Source organism: Diadema setosum, chromosome 1, assembly GCF_964275005.1.
Source record: "Diadema setosum chromosome 1, eeDiaSeto1, whole genome shotgun sequence".
Lineage (NCBI taxonomy): Eukaryota > Metazoa > Echinodermata > Echinoidea > Diadematoida > Diadematidae > Diadema > Diadema setosum.
Window position 1 is genome coordinate 35,447,312 of NC_092685.1, and position 25,598 is coordinate 35,472,909.

At 37.2% G+C, this 25,598-nt stretch overlaps 1 protein-coding gene across 1 annotated transcript; it reads left to right on the forward strand.

Moving 5' to 3' along the window:
- LOC140229986 (activator of 90 kDa heat shock protein ATPase homolog 1-like) lies at window positions 1–24,896 on the forward strand. The gene is made up of 10 exons (XM_072310187.1): window positions 1–177; window positions 1,889–1,968; window positions 5,468–5,578; window positions 11,093–11,178; window positions 11,745–11,865; window positions 14,512–14,597; window positions 16,441–16,596; window positions 16,978–17,079; window positions 19,454–19,505; window positions 24,529–24,896. The coding sequence occupies exons 1-10, from the start codon at window positions 98–100 to the stop codon at window positions 24,699–24,701; spliced, it is 1,047 nt and encodes a 348-aa protein (XP_072166288.1). The 5' UTR covers window positions 1–97; the 3' UTR covers window positions 24,702–24,896.
- Window positions 24,897–25,598: the final 702 nt, after the last annotated feature.

Here is a 25,598-nt window from a genome sequence, read left to right on the forward strand (position 1 = left end):
GCACTTCAACGGCGATTAGCGGAAAAGCGGTGCAGATCTTTGGAAAACCGCCTTTTAATAATTTGTTGTTGTTTTTGCGGAAGAAAACCCGTAGGATATGGCCAAGTGGGGACAAGGTGATCCTCGATGGATCGTTGAAGAAAGAGCAGATGCAACAAACGTGAATAACTGGCACTGGTAAGTTCAACTTACACTCCTGTCTCTTCCTAGCAGTCTAGCCCGACCAGACCCCGTGCAGAGCACGGCGCGTGGGTAGGCCTACTACTGACTTTACTGTTCATACTGGTGTAGGGGACTGTAGGGTTGACCGAAAGATTGGTGGGTTCCGCGGCGGCGGAGACTGCGTCAGACGTCGGGTTTCATGGAATCCCCCCTTTCTCTTGAGTCTTGACTCTTAGTGCGGTAAAGGTGAAAAAAAAAATGATAAAAGACTCCTCCGGACCGACGGATTTTTCGGCTATTAAATCTGTCTAAGTGTACATAATTATGTAGTACTAGTACCAGATCTAGATGGCATACCGTAGTCTGGTAGTAAGTTTATGTGACATGTCGTGATATGTTTTATTGACTTGATGTCTGTCTTGATATTCGATAGGCACCTACTTTATTAAAAAGTGTAAAAAAAAATGTTTAATGTCCCACGCATTACCCCAATGTTTCATTTATGCAAATGTATCAATCTATATCCGAAGAAATTGCACAAATCTGCATATAAAAATTGACCTTGCACCATGCGTCTGAGTTTGTGTGGCCATGGTCGGTTCTGGGCTGTTTTGCCTCCACTCAAAATCACACCGCAGAGAGCTTCTTGATGCTATGATCCTATTATGACTCAGATGAGGAGCACCATTTCACTTTGCATATCTACCGCATAACGTAGGTTGCATCCTTGCATAATTTAAAGCTACTGCGAGTACTGGTGTAGGGTTGGGGGTACCACGTATCGACACCCTAAGGATCTGTAGCTTGTTTATTCTAAAAATATAATACAAATCCTCCTAATTCTTACCTCAAATATGCCATAAATACTGCAGTTTTGAATGTCGTGACCGTCTCGTTGATTATGAATCTCCGTTTTAAAATAGCGCAATTTTAATGCGTGCGTTCCGTTTTCTTCGCGCAGCTAAAAAGGGAACCTTGCGATCGGCACCCCCTCTCCTCCATAGGTATACACGTGAATTTCACAGCATAGGTAATACACGTGAATTTCACAGGCCATAGGTAATACACGTGAATTTCACAGCCATGCGTCGTTACTGATCGGATGTGTAATTTTTAGCTTGGTTTGTTTGAGTTTGATTTTCGTTTCTTCGTTTTTATTGTTTTTATAGCTAATGACACTTAATCCCGCGCGTACTTTTTCGTTCTATACGCAAACAGCCATGATACGCAGGGTGTCGATGGGAAGGTGCCCTGTCGATAGGTGGTGCCCCAACCATACTTTGCAACACGACACAGGGAGAGATGAGAACTGCCAATACACTCGTCTTAAACATCCGCATCAAATCGTTAAAGCTCCCTAGCAACAGTATCCCACCGGCTGGTAATGTGGTGGCTAGCATGGCTGGCATGTGCGCAGACACTCTGCAAACGTACTACTAGTACTACTAGAGACGTGGTCTATAGTTCACGCATGTATCATATGCATGCATGAGTTGGTAGTTACACTATTAAAGCCATGGTTAAGAAAGTGTAATTTTGGACAATTAGCATACAATTTTCATGTGTTAAAAGACAGTGGATTTTATGGAGTCTAGTCATTTTGCTAATGATTGTGGTGAATTGCCACACATTCCCTATAAAACTACATACCAAGATTTGAACTGTATTATAATACACAGTAGACCTTGTTGACAGCACAGCTTTTTGTTTCTTCAAACCCAAACAGGACAGAAAGAGATGCATCCAAGTGGTCAAAAGAGAGACTGACACAACTTTTAAGTGATATTGAGGTTGAAGATGACAGAGGTGAGTGTGCAATGTTCAGTAGCTTCATTATTAAATAAGAATAATAATGCAGGGTATACTTGGGTGACCCGCACCTCATCATAGTTATTGTTTGCGCATATCTGAATCACATTTCACCACTGAAATTCTTTGAAATCCAACTCACATCACAGGAAAAATGCTGAAAATTCCAATGGAATAACAAGTTCACTGATCGATATCGAAAATTTGCAGCTATTGTCGTCAAACGCGAACGATGCGGAATAGTTGTGCACTAAGGAAGGGGCCCGCAATTCGTCACCAGCGCTCCCATAGACTTGGCATGTAAAAGACGTGTGCGGGTGACCGTGTCATCGATGCTCCCATAGACACTGTGTGTGGGTGACAGTGATGATACTTAAAACAGGTATTCCTATTAAAAGTTCAGATTTTTGCGAAAAACTGTTCGGTTTTCATCACAGTTTGCTTAGTTCTGGTAGCCCTGCCAAGTTTCAAGCGTACTGAACACAGTCCCGGGCATAAATTTTTGTTTAGTGCGCTTAAAACAGTTTTAAGAGGGGTGACGGTATTCAGGCCCCTGACGAGGTGCGGGCACCTCACTATACTTACAATTCGCCAATTCCACATGACTAATGTGCTCATGGTGCTGAAGGAAAAGTGAACTATGAAACACAAAAATCACTACACACACATGTACATGAAAATGAATGGAACAATGATGATGAAAAAAGCAACAACAACATAATGTACAATTCTACTGGAAAGCAGTTACGAACAAATGAGTCTTGAGGGCAACTTTAAAGGAGTCAACATGCGAAATGTAACAGATAGCTTTAGGCAACTGATTCCACAGGAAAGGTCCAACACGTGCAAATGACCAATTCCCCCATGATTTCTTTGTTTTTGGAACAACAAGCAATCTACAATCGGATGATCTAAAATCTGGGAGGATTATTAAGTGTCAGCAAATTAACATTTTACTGTGGGGCAGATCTGTGTATGCAGTGAAAAACAATAATTTTAATATAATGTAAGATTCAGCAGTTAACCAATGCAAGCAATAAGGGTAAAACAGGGGTAATGTGATTATTTCTTCTGGTATGGGTAACAAACAATGCAGGCTACCGAATTTTGCAATTTTTGTAACCGTGACAGTTTGTGGTAGCTGAAACAGAAGTGCATTACCAAAGTCAAGTCGGCACAATAAAGGGCATGAACTATTCCTGTGGCTGAAAAAGTTAAATACTTGCGAATAATACCTAAATTGCGTAACTGATACCTCACAGATTTACAAACAGCAGAGATCTGAACAAATGTGGACATTGTAGAATCAAATAATACTCCAAGATTTCACATGATTTAGATGGAATAATAGCCACATCATTGTCAACCGTAAGAGAAGGAAGACTAACCTTGTCAAGGAGAACTCTACAGCAAATTAATAACAATTTTTACTTTTCTTGAGTTAACTTCAATGAATGAGAGCTCATCCACTTTTTGATGTCATTCCGTACAAGCCTCAACTTTCTGAATAATATCAGTGATATTGGCTTGGGTAGGTATAGATGATGTATGTATCTGGATATCATCAGCAATGATAGTTAAAAGAATATCAGCAGCATAACAATGATAGTTAAAAGAGAGTTAAAAGAGATTGTAAAATCTCTTTCAAACCAGTCGGATAAATTGAGAAAAGGGTGGAGCCCCCGACAGATCCTTGTGGGACACCACAGTCTAATGGAGCAGGATCATATTTTGCATTATTATTAAACACAAACAACCTGAAAACTTTCAGATAAGTATGACTTGAACCACTCAAGAGCTTTACCATCAACCCCGACTGACTTCAGAGTATTCACCAGAATTCACCAGAATTGTGTGATTAACAGTATCAAATGCTGATGATAAATCAAGCAGTAACAGAACAGTAATCTTCCCATCATCCATATCTCTCAAAATGTCATTGGATAAGTTAACTAGTAATCATATACGGGTGTTAGTAGCTAGTTTTGACGTTCTGTTGCAAGGATGCAAAGCTTATTATGTTATTTCTGGGAAGATAAAGAAGGAGATTCTTATTATCATCTGTTGTTGTTTTTTGTCGAGCCCACCGGAGTGAGGGGAGACTAAGGGATCGCCTGCGGCGTCCGTCTGTCGTCCGTCCGTCCGTCGTCTGTCCGTAACGCTACAAAAACTTCAATAACTCTTTACTCTGGGCTTCAGTTGCAATCAAACTTCGAGGGAAGAGGGGTCATACCAAGGAGGCCTAGTACCTCCTTGGTCATACAAAGTTTCACATTTTACCATATAAATTGAAGGTCACCTCATGGTCAAAGCTCACAGGCAGGTGTCAATGAACTTTTACAGCCCAATGTTCAGTTTTTATGGTGCGTTTCTATTATGGGTCATAACTTTTGATCCATAACTCCATTTGTGACTAAACTTGGATGGTAGATGTTCCTTGGGGAGTGGATGGTCACCACAAGGTCAATGGTCACAAGCATGGGTCAACGGACTTTTAGAGCCCAATGTTCAAGTTTTTATGGCATGTTTCTATTATGGGTCATAACTTTTGATCCATAGGTCCGTTTGTGACCAAACTTGGATGGTAGATGTTCCTTGAGGAGTGGATGATCACCACAAGGTCAAAGGTCACAAGCAGGGGTCAACAAACTTTTAGCGCATTTCTATTATGGGTCATAACTTTTGACCCATAACTCCATTTGTGACTAAACTTGGATGGTAGATATCCCTTGGGGAGTGGATGGTCACCACAAGGTCAATGGTCACAAGCATGGGTCAACAAACTTTTAGAGCCCAATGTTCAATTTTTATGGCGTGTTTCTATTGTGGGTCATAACTTTTGATCCATAGCTCCGTTTGTGACCAAACTTGGATGGTAGATGTCCCTTGGGGAGTGGATGGTCACCACAAGGTCAAAGGTCACAGGCAGGGGTCAACAAACTTTAAGGGCCCAATGTTAAGTTTTTATGGCACGTTTCTTTTTTGCCATAAATTTTTACCCTTTTATATCTCTTTTTATCTGTTATATCTCTTTTTTTATTTGTTATATCCCATTCGCGTACAATTTCTTGTACGCGAATGGGCGAGACACATTATGGCACTCGCCTTGTGTTATTATTATTATTATTATTATTATTATTATTAATTAATTTATTTATGTATTTATTTTTTCATTTATATTCATTCATTCGACATGTGCAAGGCAATAGAAGTGAATGATCAAACAATAGACAAATAAACAAAACAAGTGTAATACAAAGGGCACAAGGCTTTTCCTGATGCACTTCCCTAAGTTGCTGGATTGGAAAAAAGCAATCAAAATCAGAATCAAAGGGGGGGGGGGGGAACAAAAAGAAAGAGGAAAGAAAAAGAGAAAATGCATCACTAGAGTTTTGTGAGTGGGGAGCTTTTTTCGCTATGTGTGTAAAGGGAGGTGGCAGAAAAACAAAAGCAGAACATGTCTTCATTTGTTGATTGGTCTCTGATCTAAACACAGGCCAGTGTAAGATTTGTGAAGTGAAAGAGATCACAGGAGAAGCATCTGCAAGCAATCGCAAGGCCAAGCTCATCTTCTTTTATGAGTGGGACATCAAGCTGGAATGGAAAGGCAAGTATAAGTTCTCTGTTTAAAGAATGATTCTTATTGTTGTCATTGTTGTATAACCATTTCTTGAGTCATGTAGATACTTTCTCAAATTGATTGAACATACCACCACAGTTTTGAAACACCACTTTGACATAAGGATGTGTATGATGACTTGATAGTGCAAATGTGCAGTACATGTGTTGTCTCCACTGTTGAAATCACCAATTAAGCACATTATAAAAGGCAGTATTTGATCACATAGTATGATGTATGTACCTTGTAAGTTTCCATCCTGATTCTATGTCACTTTGTATGAAAACAGAAAAATCAAAGTAGTAAATCAGTAAAAATTTGGGGAAAATCAAACGCTTAAAAAAGTTACAAACTGTAAAAGTTTAGAGAGTACTTAACACAAATTGGCAGCTCTGTGATCTTGGGTGTCGAGGAGCTCTCGTCACAATGTACACAGAATGTCACTAATTTCCTTTTTTTTTTTCAAACATTTGGCCACATCCTTTGAAGTGCAGTCAAAAATGTATTACTCTTATTCCATACCATGTACACGCCTGAAGAAAAGTTTTCTCAGAGAAAAAAGAAAACAGATTAACTTTTTGTGTAATTACAAAACTTTAAAAATCCAATTTTCACATTTTTGTCTTTTTTTTTTTTTTTTAAATGCGTGATCAAATTTTCTCTTGACTTTGCAGGTACAGTGAAACCCCGTTATAACATGTTGAGTTCGGTTATAACGAGGAACCTCTTATAACGAGGTGATCGCTTCGGTCCCGTTTTCCTTTGCGAATCGGTTATAACGAGCTCGGTTATAAAGAGATTCCAGTTATAACGAGGACATTTTCGGTGCAGGGCAAGTCCAAGATAATGTCCCCTCAGATGCTCAAAATTCATCTTGATTTTATCAAAAAGTTATTGATATCATGTTGTAGCCAAAGAGTTAAATCATATATTTCCAGCAAAGAAAATATTGAATTATGCAAATTTATGCAAGAAATATGGCATTGATTTGCATAAATCAAAAACAAACCTTACGTATGGGACAAATTATAAATATTCATCTAAAATCAGTTGAATTTGTCCTTGACCTAGTTCCTTTATGGACATGACCCCTGTATGAGTTAGTATAATCTGCAATTGGTAAAACAAGGTCAGCACATTAATTATGCAAATTATGCACTTTCCCAGAACATAGTGTCCCATACGTAAGGATTTGAGTATGTTTTTTTAAGTTTTTTCTGAAGATTTGTGACATTGACCAATCATACTTTAGGAAGTTCTAATTTATTCATTTCAACTCCAGATTAGCAAAACTAAATGAGGAAATTTAATTAGTCCTTCATCTTATAACTAATTAAAGTTTGCTTACGTATGGGACAAATACCTTACGTATGGGACATTACATGCAAAGTGAATGGGAAAACCGCCTTTTGACATGGATGCTATATGTCCTTACATTTGTTTGGTTAATGGTTATCTTTGCACCTACTCTGAAGGATATGTCTATATATCTGCCTCTCCTACTCAGTTGACCTCAGGGAGAGTGTAAGAACAGCATTATTGAGTCATTCTATGATAAAGAAAGGAAAATAAAGAATATTCATTTATACTTGTATTTTCTTATTTTCATTACAGGCTGTGCAGCTGGTCTTAAATTAACATTCCCCGTTAACATTTTGATATTGGACATTTTCTTAATTCAGTTATCATTTTCAACTTTACCTCTCTACAAAATGACTTTGTCCAAGAATGGGATTCTCTGAGTGTCATTTTAGGTGCAGTACACTGTTCAGCATGTACCACAGGTTGAACAGCCTCAAAAGCGAAATCAAAACAATTGTGCTTATGGCGCGCATCAATGACAACATTATAGGTCTTACTGAAAAAAGAAAAATCACTTACAATGTAAGGTGTGAGCAGGTAACTTTGTCATTACTAGAGTTGATAGCAAAGGAAAAACCCTATGAGAATACTTTTTATTTTGATATGATTGTTAATATTTCAACTGCTCACCCTCAGAATATGTTATGACTTATCAAGGTCATGAACATGATTTCTGAAAATCCTGTAAAATGAAGACTATAGTTTACATTTGCTATAAACCACAATATCAATACTGGTTCTGTGGTTGGAGTGCGAAAAACACAAATTACACAAACAAATAGGGAATTCAATTTTCTTTTCTATTTTGTGTTTGAAGAGACAGATGTGCTCTGAGACACCTTCATCAACTCATACTTACTTTGTACCCCACATCTACACAATTATCAACATACATTGCAATCTGGTAGTGTATGATCAAATGAGGTTATTAGAATTTATTCAAAATTGTAATTTGCAGATCAGTGAGTTACTTAAGTGTTTCAAATCTAGATTTGAATGTGCAAATGATAATCTTTCCTGTATCACTACACAAGCATGTATGTATGTACAAAGTAACACAAATTTTGTCGTCTTTGGTTTCATAGACACGAAGCCAGGCAATTTGAAAAAAAAAAAAAAAAAAACAGCATTGGTACATACATTCTTCTATCTCCTTAAAATCTAAAACTTTCATTAAAATTTGATTGATTTTGCAGTTGAGCTAAAATTCACATGGCAAAACATGATGATTACAGAGCAAAATGAAGTACTCTTGTTGTTGTTGTGTTTTGTGCTGCATTTCAAACAATTATAAAGCTTTATAAAAACTTAGACAACTTGCAAGGTAAGCCTAGAGCTACTGAAAGTACCCACTTCAAACTGTATTTGCAAATTACATTGTACATGACATTTGATTCTAAAGTTGAAATTATCAAGACTACAAATTAGTTATTGTACATGTACATGTATGCTATATCAAGGTCACAAGCTAGAATTCGCTCATTTTTTTTTTTTTCATTTGATGAAAAAATATTGACTAGAGTAATTACAAATGGGCTAGAAATAGAGTGTCAGTATACTATATCTGTATGTGTAGACATCATGAGGACAGTGTTAATGCATGACGGAATCCAAACTAAGACATTTAATTGTAAATTGGTAATTACTTTTATTTGTTTTATTTTAGCTTTTGCTAGGTACCTGAACCGGGAAAGTACCCACTTAGAAGTCTATTTCATTTGTTACATGTTGTAGCATGATTTGTGGAACTGAATATGACACTATGGGGAAATTTAAAGTCATTCCCATGAATGCATTTGTGCACTAAAGACAAATGTCCCATACGTAAGTTGAGCCATGTCCCATACGTAAGGTGTACTTTCGTTAATTAAACCAACTTCATGAAAATATGCTTTATTCTTTTGCAGTGAAACTTTGCTGAAAGATACTTCAGTATTGTACCTTTCTTCACTTCCAAACAGAACTTGATCAGTAAGGTACTTTCAGAGAATTTTCAGTTCAAACTTTATTTTGAAAAATCCAGTTTTTCTCTGGTCCCATACGTAAGTTGGCATATTTTTCTTAATAAAACCATTAACCCAAGGTCAAATGACATCAAACTTAAACACAATATTCTTCTCAGGGATACCAGTCCTCCTGATGATAAACAATAAAATCCAAGTGCTCCTTCATTACTTTTCAGAGGTTTGAAATCTCTGAATGTCCCATACGTAAGGTGCGCGATATCTTGGACTTGCCCTGCATCATAATTAAGAAAAACATAAGCAATTTGATCGGATACAATGAGGTTCCATTTCTTGACCTGCCGCTTTCAAACACATGACAAATGAAACATTGAAAAGCGAATTCACGCTATCCCCGTTTTACAGAGTCTGTGCTGAACGCAGTAACACACTCACAAGTGCCCGTCCCGCCTCGATCCCTACATGTACTACCGCGGTAGCTGAAGCGGGAAGACTCGGAAACAAACATGTTTCAGTCCCGCCGTTATCCTTCTTCATCGCCCATTATCAGTGACGAATAACCGAGTACCGTTCCTTCCATATTTCTTCTAAACCACATAACATAATCATAATCATTCCATTTTTTTTTTCGTTCCGTTTCTGGACTTGCCGCTTTCAAACACGTGACAAACGAAACATTGAAAACCGAATTCATGCTATCCATGTCTCTTTCCCGTTTTGCGTACATGTAGTTCATGTTTTCTTCTAAACCACGCGATAAGACACAGAAATACCTTCCGATGTTACTACTAAGTTATTGAATAAAATCATTCGATTTTCTTTTTCGCAAAATACACGTGCATGATATTAGGTCATACCACACCGCAACAAGAGAAAGAGAAAAATATGCATTCAAAAACTTTTCATGTAGCGACACTCGTGGCCAAAATGGACAATAATATTGGAATGCGTGTGCAACTCATCATTATCTCCTTTCTATTTTTACTTCCGAATTCCAGTTGTTTTGCTGGTTAGTAAATATGAGTGTATATGATTAAATCGAAATAATTAATGAAATCATAGCGATCCCGCCGGGCGACATAAGCGTAAAAATCGTTGAATAATGCATCTTAATCTATCTAATTGAGTTAGTGTTCAGAAAAAGAAACAAACGCATTTAACAGTTTGAATAGATCTAGAATTGTTCATTATCATGTAGCAAATGATAAATAAATGAGTGTGTATGATTAAAGTCGAAATAATTAATGAAATCATCGCGATCCCGCTGGGTGACAGTAGCGTAAAAATAGTTGAATAACGCATGTTAATCTATCTAATTGAGTTGGTGTTCAGAAAAAGAAACAAACGCATTTAACAGTTTGAATAGATCTAGAATTGTTCATTATCATGTACAAATGATAAATAAATGAGTGTGTATGATTAAAGTCGAAATAATTAATGAAATCATCGCGATCCCACCGGGTGACAGTAGCTTAAAAATAATTGAATAGCGCATGTTAATCTGTCTAATTGAGTTGGTGTTCAGAAAAAGAAACAAACGCATTTAACAGTTTGAATAGATCTAGAATTGTTCATTATCATGTACAAATGATAAATAAATGAGTGTGTATGATTAAAGTCAAAATAATTAATGAAATCATCACGATCCCGCGATTATTACCAATTATTACCAAATTTTGTTTACTTTTGTCAGTATTATTTTAAAGGCATAATTTACCATATATATGCAGATAAAACAAAAACCCAGCATCAGTGCTTTAAAATTGTTCCAAAAGGTGAGTTTGGGATAGAAACAACCAATGTAAAAATTTGAATCCTTATAATCAATGTTAAGTATTGTTAAATACACAAAATGTGAACAATCGTTATAAGAAAAATGTTGCCAGACTAAACCATCTACAGTTATGGTTTAATGAAAAAAATACTGATATCTCCTTATGTTTTCAGCTTTATTGCAAAAATTTTATGTGGTAGGATGTTTTGTGATACAACAGACCCACACATATGCATCAAATGTGATATCTTGAACATTTTTCAAATCACTGTTCCCAAAGGTAAACAGGACCTTTAATGCTTTATTAGATTTAATTTTGTCTCTTATCTCATAATACCAAATACCAGGAAACATGAAATTGCGATTTAACAGCTTTTTTATTATTCTTTGTTGGTCAAACAGGAACACTAAAGGACTGCAAAACTGAATTGACAGGAACTGTGGCAATACCCAACTTGAGTGATGAAAATAGTTCCAGCGATGTTGATGTAAGTTGCATTGTTTTTCATTGTTTTCTGCTGCCTAGTGATGCTTGTTTAAATGTCAGCAGTACACTCCAGTAAGATCACTCTGTTCTTAAGCACTGTCCTCCTCATCTTTCCTGTAACAAAAACCATGTGGGTTGACAGGTCTTTTGTTCACACTGGATCCTCTCTTTGGAACAAGCTTCCTCTACATATTCATAGTATCTACTCAGTTGATTCATTTAAGACAGCATTGAAAACGCACCTTACATAGCATATAGTTTTGAATTAGTAACATCATTTTTGTCTAGCCCCCCAGAGGTGCGGGGAGACTAAGGGATTGCCTGCTGCATCTGTCCGTCCGTCATCCGTCCGTAAAGCCACAAAAACTTGAATAACTCTCTACTGAGGACTTCAATTTCAATCAAATTTGGAGGGAAGAGTGGTTACACAAAGTGACACATTTTACCAAACATGAAAGTCACTCATGAAAGAGTAATGCATGGTAATGTTTTCAGTATTCTTGATGTGTAATTAATCTACAAGCAATCATTGTCATCACCTGCTCTCAACAATTTTCTGATCTCTAGATAAATATATCAACCAAGAAGGCTACACCAGAGTCAAACATTCTTCGTGATGTCATGAAGAAAGAAGGTGTTCCTGTAATTAGGCAGAAAATTGAAGAGTACATCAAAGCTCTCCAAATGGGTAAGTGCACCATGTCTGAAGATTCCACGTCTCTGCACGAACAGGCTGACTTACATTTTGTTCTTATTTTTTGTGCAAGTTTGTAATATTCTTTCACTGGTGCTGATTCAGTAGTCATCAGATTGGTCAGAAAAGAAAGAATTTTGAGTTTTGACTATTCATTGTCAAACTTGATGGTCCGCAGGTTATAATTTTTTCGATGAAATTTGTCGGCAACACTGTTCTGAGCAAGAGAATGTATTATCGATCGATTTTAATCAATAAAAGTGTAAATAATCTTGCTTTTATGAATTTGACTAAAAGCACAATTTGCCTTGAAATTGTACATGAATTCATATTTTTGAGCAATCTTTTGGTCTTACATGCATGCACATGTACTTATTTATGCATAATTTCGAAACTGTGAGCCCAGGTCTCCCACATTTGGTGTCAAAAAATGTGGGAGACTTGAAAGATTATCTCTTCTGACTCCCATTAAATTCAGGGTCTTTGTACTACCTCTCCCTAGTCTATGTGTTGATTTCTGCCATTATGTCTGTTTCGTATTCTTCTTTCACTGACTCTGTTCTTTGCCCACATTTGTTTTAAAGAAGAAATTTATAGGAAATAATATCATATAAATTGACTGTTTTCCATCATTTAATGTTATTTTGATTAATTTTTGACATAAATCATGCAATAAAGTTGTCGCTGCTTTGATATAAGAATCTTTATTTTTACCAAATTTGAGCACTGGAAAAAGTTTGATGCGGCTACGAAAAGTGCCAAATCTGTGACGTCACCATGTGTGTATGCAACCCAGTGGGATTTATGTATCTATAGGCAAACTGTGTGCACTTTTCAGGAAATTGGTGTGTAATTTGTTGTCAATCTAGAATAAATCGTCCGCCAAAACTATATATTCACGTCGTGAAATTGTTTGTTTGTTTGTGTTCATGGGAATCATATTTTACACCCATAAATTTACGGAAAAACAAAGGTTTAAAAGCACAAAACCTATCGTCAGCTCAAGATTCACGATTGCATTATCAGCTGTTCCTTCGTACAGCCACAATTTGCTGTTATTATTGACACAACAAATCAATCATTGTGGGGGAATTGCGTATAGCTGATGTAATCTTACAGACTCATGAAGGATGATAACTAAGTCAAAGAGCTGTAATTGATTGGAAATCATTTTTACACCCATAAATTTACGGAAATACGACATTTGAAAAGCACAGAACCTACCGTAATCAGATCAAGATTCGCAATTGCCGTGATCAGGTGTACGCACAACAGTACCAGCAGAATCGGCAGTGAAGAGGTATTCCTTGATGCCGTGATTTCAGCTTGATTCTTCTTCGAAATGGCATGACGAAGGTTTGTTAGATAAATGTGACCTTCTTTTTCTCGTGTGTGTTGGTTTAAATTCTAATTTCTACCTCAACTTGCTAAAAACAGTCTAACGAAGCGGGAAACTACAACATTTCCGTGCTGAGCAGCAGTCACGATACACGTGTTGCATGCAAGCATGCACCGCTGCTGCAGCAATCCCCATAGTATAACACGGAGGTTGCTTGTAAACAAGGGGGTCCTCGGCGCAGTTGACCAATCGTGAACACGTATTTCGATCACGTGTCTTGGGAAGCAACAAGGCTGTTTACGCGACTGGGAGACGATTTGCATAAACTTACGCCTGTTTCAGACGAATTTATGAATGAAAGTGAGTAGCATGACATCATGCCATGACCATATTTGGAATAAGCAGAGGTAGAGCTTTCTGTAGGTACCAAATGTGTCAGGGTTCAACGCAGAATATCTAAGACACGATCGCCAAAAGAACAGTCATTTTCACCGTAAGCGAAGGCGATTTGGTCTCTAGACGTAAGATTTTGGCCAACATTTGAGATTGACATCCCACTTTTCTCTTCAAAATTCCACATTTTGTAGGTTGTATTTTGAAATGTTGTTGATATCAATCAGAAACTAGAAAATTTCCCCTAAAACGTGATACCAAAATGTCAATTTGGTCCCTGAGATAGGTCATTTTTTGACCTTTTTCGGGCTGTAGTGCAAAATCACATTTGCCGAGAAGTTTCGGGTTTTGCCAGAGCAGGTCTCATAAGCCGTATGGCAAATCAGCTCGTACACATTAGGTGACGTCGCTCAAATTCGATGTTTCTTGTAGCGAATGGAGCTACGTGGTCATGGAAATTGGGTGTTTTTTCAATCTCAAAAACAGTTTTGGGGTAAAGTTACATCGTCTAAAAGATAGCCAGATTTGTTAGCTAGCTTCTTAGCTTTCCGTAGATATCAAACTTGTCATATTTCTAGATTCTCTATAAATTTCTGCTTTAATGCTGTTCCTCATTTCTCATTAGCAGAAATGAACTGCGTTTAATTTCATTGAGGTTTATAATAACATAGCTTCTGAAGTTTGCTAGTATTTTGTAAACCCATGATGAAGCTCACTGACAGCCAAGTGTCCAAAACTGAAGTATCTCCTAAAGTCTCAGTCTCCAATGTGTATGTGATATGACAGAGAAATTGACACTTTGAATGAACACCTACATGTATCCTGGTTTTTGGGGACTGCAGAATGACATGTTTTTTGAGCGAGTTTCCATTTATACACTTGAGTATCCTTTGGTCTGTTTGGTACAGAGTTCTGCCAGGGAATGATCCTGCCTTCAAAGAGCCAAAGCAACCAGCCTGTAAATGCAGACTCGGCAACGAAGGCAGTTGCTAAGGTAACAGCGTTTTGTTTCATGACAATTTTGTGCGTGCTCATGATGAAAAATTTGTGAGGTCACTTAATAACAATCTCTTTTAGAAAGAGAATTCTTATGTCATCTGTCTGTGTACATGCAAGAGGAATTGGTCGTCAGATTAATACAGTGAAACGCTTGATACAGTTAGTGCTTTGTCAGCTGCTTTGTGTTTGTTTGTTTTTTTTTTCTTCTAAGAGGTGTAGCAATTTTATATCTACTCTTGTCACCTTCAAGTGCGTGACCGCAGTCAACAGTATTTCATTGATTGAACAGGATCCAACAATGCTAGCTGCAAACCTAATGCCAGCCATGATAAAACATCAGAAGCAATTGTTAGTGTCAGCTGAGGATACTCAAACAACTTGATTCTGGTATTGTGCAACTGAAGTACTTCTATATCACATGCTTGAGGTAGAATTCCAGTATGAATACTTCCCAAGGAAATTTAGGCGTAATGAAATGCTAGGAGACTATCAAAATAGAAAATTGAAAATTGATTTACAACGGATTCGTGACATCGTTTTATGTGGTCAGTGCTGAAAATCAAGTGAAACGAAGCTTATCAAAAAGCTCAGTCACCACTATGGTAGGTATTGAAATCTAACAATTGTAAAACCAAACAAACTGTAGAAGGTGTTGTCAGGTGCCAAATCCAGCTGAGTTCACAGCACCATTACAGACAACTCAAAAAGTAAAGCCCAGTGGCTCCAACCTTCCTTACATACAGTTACTGACAATGAACCCGCACACACCCTCCATGCAAGGACAGAAATTCATTGACCTATTTGGCAGACTACAAGTATATCTGTTCAGTGTTTATTCATAAATAAAAGGGGGGAAAAAACACACACACAAAATGGTAAATCAAAATGTTTCATTAAAATAAGACAGAGTGCGAAAGTTTTGGAATGTAGACTCTTCTCATGTTTTGATGGAACACTGTTGTCGGTCAGAATTACATGATTGAATTGAAATGATTATGTCATCATCTAACAACTCTCCGATTTGTTTGTATACAGACTGTACGTTACTTCTGATGCCTTCTCAGGTGACTAGGCTCACCCTATTTGCTTCTGTGCTTGCAAATGATATTTTGTGAAAACATGAAACTCTTAATTCCTCATCCTATGATTTTTATGAAACGTCTATGGTGAGTTCTGCCTCACTCTGGTCACTAATAGTTTCAGCATGAAGAGGAGTTGCAAATTTTGGGATAGTAAACAACCCTGGCAGTGATTGTGGCCACCAGCAACACACAGCACATTACATTTTGCAAGGCTTGACACCAACATTTTTCTTTGATGGCATATTTGGATCACTATAATCTTCAAATTTGAAAATTTGGCGGCCCAAAAAAAGAAATGTGGTGGCAGAAGATCAGTGTTTTAGAAATTTGGTGGCACAACATCAGTTATTACCACTAATGTTATGCCCTCAGTATGAATGACAGCTAAAAAGTGTTTCCCTAGAAACTTCAAAAAGCTGACCAGAACATGTGATACTGTTCTTGTTGACAAAATCTCTAGAACTGCTGCTTCAGACTATCAAAAGTTTAAACTTGCACAATTAGATTTTATTGCAGTAAGATCAATAGGCCATGTATATACATTTTCATATGTTTATCATTTCTTGAGTGGGATTATTTCTCTACATGAAATATGTTGTTCCTCAAAAGATATTCAAATGTTCCTATTGTCATGCTAAAGCAGTGGAACACAAAATTTGTGAATATTTCTAATTTGCAACATTTCATATTAAAAAAAAAAAATATATATATATATATATATATATAATTGAAGGAAACAATTTCTACCTGTTCCAGCCCCCAGAATCAAAAACCAAGGAGAACGGACTCTCTGCAACAGGGGAAATGAAGAATCTAAGTCTGGGAGTCAAAATTGAAACTGGCAAACTTGAACTGACAGAAGAGTTCCGATGTGAGGTGGCAGAGCTCTACATGGTGTTCACTGATGCAAGTGTGAGTGTCAAGATCATTTTTGCAAACATCAATGGACATCAAACTTATATTCTTCATCAAAACATATATGCAGCTAGGATGTATGCTAATCAACTCCTTAACAAGGCATTTGACAAAGTGTAAGTACATATATACAGTAAAAATCCTGTTAAGAACAAACAAATGCACAAATGTTGTCCTTTTGTGAAGTTGGCAGGATTTTTTAGGTGAAAAAAGTTGTGAAATATTTTTAAGGAGTGGTTTATATGTCCTATAGCAAAAACACAACGGTAAGACATACACAAATGCATGTGTACTTGTGTGTTTTTGTTGGCATTTGTATGAATTGTGCACTATATAGTAAAAATGTGTTAAAGCTTGTGAATGTCTTGTGGATTGCAGAGAGTACAAGCATTCACTCAAGCCCAGGCATCAATGAAAACAGAACCTGGAGGAGCATTCACTTTGCTGGATGGCAATATATCAGGAGAATATGTGACCCTGGTAAGTTTATTCTTTTTTTTTTTAACATAAGAGTTCAACAGATTTGGGTGTCACTGTCTCCTTGTTGGTGCAGGCAGAGGTATGTATGTGAATGAAGTGGGCTCATATTTGAAAATGCATCACCAGGAGAAAAGATTTGTTTTAAAGGGATGATACAGTTTTGGTTAAGATGGGGTTCAGGTTTTAACCCTATTCTAACTGGGGGTCTATTTGACCCCCCCCCCCTCGACGTTTCGCGCCACGATTCCGCAACGCGCAAAGATTTTGCCGCGTTGTTTCATGACTTTTTTCATTGAAGTCTCCCGCATATTTTGAGACCAAATTTGCGACGTCCGGGTACACCGTTCTGAAGTTATGCAATGTTTTGCATATGCATGTCAACCCGAAAACCGCTCGAATTCACGATTTCGTGTGCAAATCCAATGCAAACTGTGTTTTTTTGTTTAATTGATATAAATTAGATTATTTCAACTTTTAACCATTGAAATAAATCAATTCTAATGTAGATAAGCTTGAAAAAGTGCCTCCAACAAATTTTGGCAAAAAAACAATAGAAAACAAAAGATTGAAAAAACAGTAAAATACATAAGAAATTAACAAAACAATAAAAAACAAAAGAAAAAGATTTTGATTGCGCTAATTTTTTACAAGAAAATTGTTTGATGTGTCTAGAGGAACTCTGACACAAAAATTTAATAATCCTTCAGTCTTTTTGATGGAGTTATAGGTGAAAATATGATTTCATGCGTTAATTTGCATAATTAATTTATTAAAAATATGAAATCAACATTTTTCTATTGTATGACCATGTAATCTTGTAGTTGACATCCGGCTCTATGTTCAGGCAAAATTTTGCGGCGATCGTGTGATCGGCGGCCAAGATCTGAAGGGGGGGGGGGGGGGGGGGGTCAAATTGACCCCCCCCCCCCCCCCCCCCCCCCAGTAAAAACTTGGTCTCAAATAGCCCAGTTAGAATAGGGTTGACTTTTTGCATGATAATTAGAAACCACTTATATAAAATATTAAAGAGCATACAATTTCAAAAATGGTCCTACTAAAAGATGGTACCCACCTTTTAGAGAGTGACCCCCCCCCCCCCAAAGAAGAAGAAGGAAAAAAAAAGCTCAGATGAATTTATGAGCAGGCCTGAAAATATGTGTTTTGAGTCAGCAAGGTTGATTCCCTTTTCTTAGGTTAGTATATAAATTTTGATATTTCTCTTCATAATTAATGTATGTCATAACAGAATGTAAGTCCACTGATGATCACAAAGTATCAAGTGTCTCAGTGTATGCCAACATACATTTACTGTAATACTAAGCGTACAAGAGGATTCATTCAGTCCTATGCCCTAATGATTACTATGGTAATTGCATGACACTGACATGCAGATTTCAAAATGTCTGCATATTTATTGATTTAGTGTTCATATTTAATTGAATTCAAATGTATTTCGTTTTTCTGAAAATAGAAATTGTACATGTGTTTGATATATTTTTAATGCTGTTTGTAATGTTGTCCATTAATTGCTTCGATCCATATGTGACTGCCCAGCTCAAAACCCACAAAGTCGCAGATTAGGATTTTGTGTAAAGGGACCAAAATATGTAATTTTTGGTTGACCGACTCAATTTTTGACAGATTGTCTTACCCGCGAGAGTTATTTTTTCTCTACCTACTGTCAAATTTGGGGGCATAAAACAAAAGTCAAAATATTTTTATGGCCGGGCACTGCTTTTACTAGGAAATATAGTGTATTTTCATTGATACTTCTGCACTGCATGCCCGAGGAAGTGCAGTCAGACTGGCAAAAGATCGAGAAGGTGAAGATCACAATGTTTTTGCGATCTCTTGTCGTTGGGTCACACTGGCAAAAGATCAGAAGTTTGGCGGAGATGGTGTGGGGGGGAAAATCCCTACTTGGAGTGGGAAGCTTCACGATAATATTTGCAGAAAGTTCGCGGTCACACTGGCAATACTTCAAGATCATAAACTTCTCGATCTTTTGCCTGTCTGACTGCGCCGCCTAGGGACTGTAATCTTTAAATCCTCTTTTCCCCCTTTTCTATGAAACTGAGCCTCCTTACTCTCTCTTATTAATTTTTTTTTTTTTTTAATGGGTTAAAGTGGGCCAATTTTAACAAGTTATCTATCATAAAGTTTAGAACTTACTCTCATAGTATGTAGAAAAGTGGAAAATTTAATTCGGCCTACTTTTTGTGGGTTTTTTAGCTGGGCGGTCACATATGTTCATCCTCTCACATATAGTGCGTAATGCTTCATCTCCAGCGTAAGTGAAGCAGATTAGGTGATCTACTTCTGTTTTGATCTATGGAATTATATTCAAATTCATTTGTAATTTCTCCATTGCCAGGAGCCACATTCGAAGATTGTGATGAAATGGAGATTTAAGTCATGGCCACCAGGTAAGAATAAACTTTGCAATGGTGTCAGTAGGAAAGCTGCTTCACCTCTTTATTCTCCACAGCAGAGATGGCTTCTATATATGAAAAAGTGGAAGAACCTATTCGTTGGCAATAAGGCAATATCGCTGGATAAGCTGTATCAGGACTTTTATGATGGAATAAAAAATCGAAGGGATTTTGTTCTGATCGGAACTTCATTAATTTCCTACATTATTTTTTATTAAAAACTTTGTTATTTCAATATGTTTTTGATGTGCTTCCTAACAATAATTTATGTTTGTTTTTTATGCCTCCGCCAACGAAGTGGCCGGAGGCATTATGTTTTTCGGGTCGTCCGTACGTACGTCCGTCCCGTTTTGTTTTTGTCGATATGGTGTGGTGGTTTTACATCAGACTTGGTATGAGGGTATATCCTGGGGGATAATACTTTGTTTGGATTTAGGGTCACAGGGTCGAAGGTCAAAGTTCACAGGTTATTTTGTGAAAAAAAAGGTTGAAAATTCATGTTTTTCTCCATATCTCGCAAATGGTTCAAGGTATCTTCATTGAACTTAGTATATATGCTTGTTCCAATTGGCAGTGATTATCTAGGGAAGTTAGGGTCATGGTTCAAAGGTCAGGGGGTCAAAGGTCAAGGTCAACTCCTCAAAATATCACTACTTTTCTTACATTTATGCAATGCCTGAAGGTTTTGTTTTTTTTAACTTGATGTATGCATGTATTACCCGATATATATTCTGTGGGAAGTTTCTTGCCAAAAGGTCAAAGGTCAAATGGTCAAGTGAAAGTGTTTGAATTGCACTTTTTCCTCCATATTTCAAAAGTAACTCAAGGTATCATCATGAAACTTACATATTTATGCATATTCAACCTAACAGTGATTCTCTTTGGAACTGTGAGGTCAAAGGTCAAAGGCCAGGTTTAGATAATGTTATTTTCCCATTTGATACTGAAATTATACTCTTTCTCAATACCTTGAAAATTACTCAATGCATAAACTTAAAAGGGTCAAAAGTCAAGTAAAAATCATCAGTTCCCCAAATACCTGCACTCTGACATTTTAATCATTCATCCAATTGAACCTAGTTCTAGGAAAGTGAACATTCAGCACATTGTGGGGTCTAGGGCAATTACCCCCTGGGCAATTACCCCGGACCCTTTCCCTGTCCCTAATCCTAATCCTAATCCTGAAACTAATCCTAACCATAACCCAAACTCCTAACACTAAACCCAACCCTAACCCTAATCTTAACTCTAACTTTACCACTAACCAGTATTTAGCCGGGGGGTAATTGCCCTCTGGGGGTAATTGCCCGGATATGTACTATAGACCTATAAGGAGAACCATGCATTATGGCGGAGGCATATCAGTCGCCGTAGCGATATATCTAGTTTCTTAGGTTCTTCTGGTTGATGCATGGTGCGTGTCAGGATTTTGAATGACAAAATTTACTAATTGCCATCGTGATAGAGTAGGATGCCATGCCCTCTTGGAGATCTCCCAAGTTCCCAAAGTTTGCTATGCTCCTCTTGGGTTATAGACAGCAAGAAAAAGCCCGTTCATTGTTAGCTCATGTGCACATTTGTGCAAATGCCCTTTAATGGATTGCTTCATTGATGTCAGGTGGATGTACTGGCAAGCTGTAGTGTATAAGGATTGCATGAAAAATCATCACATCACAGATGCTTATCTCAGTGAATTTAAAAACCACCATGCTTGTTGCAAAGTTTGCAAATTGAACTATGCACTGGGTCTCTTGTCATACAGTCAACCTCGCGTAAGTCGACATAATCGGGACTGAGCAAAACACGTCGACTTACGCGAATGTGGACTTACGCGTAAGTCGACATTTTGTCGACTTATAAATGAAAATTAATTTCCCCTGTACAGAGTAAGATTTGGATCACGATGCGGATCGCTACCCATATATCTTACTCCTTTTGCCGCCAAAACATGCCTACTGACATGAGCAACGATAATGTTTTAGTTCATGCATAAATCTTGCGCGGGTTAGTAACGACAACGCACAATTCCCAAATCTCTAGAGAGATTTTGAGAGAGCGGGATCAGAAACCTAGGCCCGTTTCTAGACACTTAACGTTCTAAACTTGATTTGAAATATCAAAGGCAAATTCCCCAAAATTGAATTAAACTTTGCGATTAAAATTCAAGTGCGTTGCTGGGAAGATTTGCGTGTGATTTCGCATGATTCTGTCAAGATTATTTTTCAGTGCCGACTTAGTTGAAATATGTGTGACTTTCCTTCCCTAAGTCGCCATATTTGTTCTGCTTAAATTTGTATTGCCATACTCTGAAAATGAATTGTTATCGCGCTCCGATTCGCAACATTATAACTACCGCTCTGTACGGCGCGGGCCTGTCTGAAATAAAAAGAAGAAGAAAATTTTGTTCATCCGAAAACGACATCTTTCGGACTACTATAACCTTCGTAAAAACAAACCTCTTACCATTGTCGGACTAATTTGACTTTGGACTGAGATTTAAAACTTCGGCATAGCGAACTTTAACAATAATTCGTTATCATTTTTTTCATTGACATTTTGTGAAGCAGCATGCGTTTCGGTAGTTTGAAACGTGTAAATGTTGCGATGTCTTTCCCCTGCAAGTGCAGACTAAGTTCGCTCATGGCGAAAGTTCCGTTACGAAATAAAAAATAATGCGAGCCTTTTCAACAATAACGCACTTCCGTACATTTTTATGCGTTTAAACGCAGTTTCTAGTTTCGGACAAGAACCGCAAGTCTTTTCTGCAACGCTCTTGCGTTTTAAAAACAGATTTGCATTTGATTTTTACAGTTGCGTTTAAACGCAATTGAGTTTAAATTTCATACAATTTTCTAGTTTTGTGTTATTATCAAACGCAAGTCTTTTCAGCATTCCGTGTGATTTGATGGACTTGTATTTGATTTTCAGAATTGCGTTTAATTTTTAATTTTGCTTACGATAAGTCTTTTAAACAATAACACACTTCCGTAGATGTTTAGAGATGCGTTTAAACGCAATTTCTTATAGTTTCGTACAAAAACCGCAAGTCTTCCCTGCAACGCTCTTACGTTTGAATACAGCGTTATGTGATTTGATGGACTTGCATTTGATTTTTTAGAGTTGCGTTTAAACGCAATTAAGTTAAAAAAAAAGTTTCCTACAATTTTCTAGTATCGTGTGATTATCAAACGCAAGTCTTTCAGCTTTCCGTGTGATTTGATGGACTTGCATTTGATTTTTAGTGTTGCGTTTAAACGCAATTGAGTTTAAGTTTCCTACAATTTTCTAGTTTCATGTGATTATCAAACGCAAGTCTTTTCAGTGTGCCATGTGTTTTGATGGACTTGCATTTGATTTTCAGAGTTGCGTTTAAACGCGAGTTAAAAAAAAAAAGTTCCCTACAATTTGCATACAGTTGCATTTAATTTGTAATTTTGTTTACGAAATAAAAAATAATGCAAGTCTTTTAAACAATAACACACTTCCGTAGATGTTTAGAGATGCGTTTAAACACAGTTTTTTACAGTTTCGTACAAAGACCGCAAGTCTTCTCTGCAACGCACTTGCGTTTAACTACAGCGTTACGTGTGATATAATGGACTTGCATTTGATTTTTAGAGTTGCATTAAACGCAATTGAGTTAACCCTACAATTTTCTAGTTTCATATGATTATCAAACGCAAGTCTTTCAGCGTTCCGTGCGATTTGATGGACTTGCATTTGATTTTTAGTGTTGCGTTTAAACGCAATTGAGTTTAAGTTTCCTACAATTTTCTAGTTTCGTGTGATTATCAAACGCAAGTCTTTTCAGCGTGCCATGTGTTTTGATGGACTTGCATTTGATTTTCAGAGTTGCGTTTAATTTTTAATTTTGCTTACGAAATGAAAAAAGTAATGCAAGTCTTTTCAACAATATCGCACTTCCGTCATTTCCGTAGATGTATAGAGATTTATTTAAACGCAGTTTCTAGTTTCGTACAAAAACCGCAAGTCTTCTGTGCAACGCTCTGGCGTACATCGTTGCGTGTGATTTGATGGACTTGCATTTGATTTTTAAAGTTGCGTTTAAACGCAATTGAGTTTCAGGTTCGTAACAATTATTTTCTAGTTTCATATGATTATCAAACGCAAGTCTTTTCAGCAACGCAATTGCGTTTAAATGCAAAAGTTGCGTGTGATTTGATATCACCTGCATTTGATTTTTTGAGTTGCATCATTAGTTGCATTGTAATAAATCTTTTTAGAAAGGGCCCTGGTTTTAATACCGCTTCGGAATAATCAACGTTAGAATATTCGGATTTACAAAAACACCTATTTCATGTTCGGATAATGAATACATGTACCTACTGGGACATATAAGTGTGCAAAATTTGTGCGTTTTGAGAAAAACGAGAGGGAGAAAAGGGGTAAAGTGAACTGTCTTGGGTACTACATGTAATGCTCCAGTGTAAATGAGTGTATGTCCTTTCTATATTCTGGCATACAAGACAATGGACGCATGGCGCGAACGCTACCGCGCCATACACTAGCGAATTACCGAGTAGAAACGCAGCGAATCGGAGCGGGAAAACAATTCTTTTTCAGAGAATGGCGATAAGATTTTGAGCGAGAAATTATGTCGACTTAGATAAGGGAATTAACACGTATTTCAGCTCAGTTGGCACTGAAAAATCAGGTCGACTTACGCGAGTTGTCGACTTATAAATGTCGACTAAGACAAGGAAATTTTTAAGGAATAACAAAGGCAAAAATCGGGACTTTTTTATTGTGTCGACTTAAGCGAGTTGTCGACTTATGCGAAGTCGACTTAGGCGAGGTCTACTGTATTTCAAAATTGATCAGCAGGCAGTTTTACTTTATGGCTATTCACTATGCTTGTGCCAAGACACAGAAGCTGCTCTTCTAAAAATTGATCAAAATGGTATTGAAATTGAAATAAAAAATAAAAATTGAGACATTCACAGTAAATGCGAGTCCTTATATGACTTTTTCCCTTCAAACTTTCTTACCAACACAGCACATCATTCCCTGGTAACAATGAACTTTAAGCAAACTTCTGATGGCACAGAGCTCACTCTGAAGCAAAATGGCATCCCCTCAGCAGACCTCGATCGCACAAGGCACGGATGGAACTCGGTCTTCTTCCAGCGGATAAAGGGAATGTTTGGTTATGGTGCTTCGCTCTTCTGATGCCATCTCCTTGCATGGAGTGTACGTGCTCAAACTCTCTCATGGAGAACATTGCTGTTGAGTGTCTCAGCCCTGCATGTAGTCTGCAGGTCCATCATCGTCTGTCAGCTGTGAAGCATAAAGCATACACTAGTATCAAGCCAATCTCAAGCCAGCCCCACCCACTCCCGATTCCTGACGCTCATCCCTAATGAAGGTGCCATACGTGATTGGATTTTCATGGAATTTGTTTTATTCTAATGTTTATACATTTTACTCGTGTTGATATATATAATATATGTTCCATTGAATAATGCATTCACCAGTATTTTGCAAATACCAGTGTACAATGTAATTATCCATGTGTAAAGTTTCAGCTTAGTCAGTGCTTATCACATTTTTAATTTTCCCATTGTGGAATATGAGAGCTATTTATGTGATGTTTTGAAAGCCGTGCATTTGATGTCTTTTTTTACAAATTAGTTCAGGTGATGTGGCTTATCATGAAATATTAGTTGTAACCCTGTGTTTTAGTGCTTGGATTGATACATGTGATACATTTTCCTCTGTATTGATGGCATGGTTTGTTTATTTCAAATTTCATTCAAGTAAATTCTACAAGCTTGTAACTTGATGGGTGAACATCATGTATTTGTGGCAGAAGGGAAAGTGTCGACGGATCACTAGTAAGCAAACTGTAATTGTCTAGACTGTTATGATAAATGTGATTAGTCTGAGTTTTTTCAGCTCTATACCATGTTTAAAAATTACCATGCCCCTGATGTACTGGTTGAGCCTTCAATATTTCTCTAGATGAAAACTTAGTTTGATTCATGATGATAGGAACAATAAAGAAATAAGACTTGATTATGTTTGTATGAATCTTCAAGTTGTTTTAAATACAAATTGTATGATCAC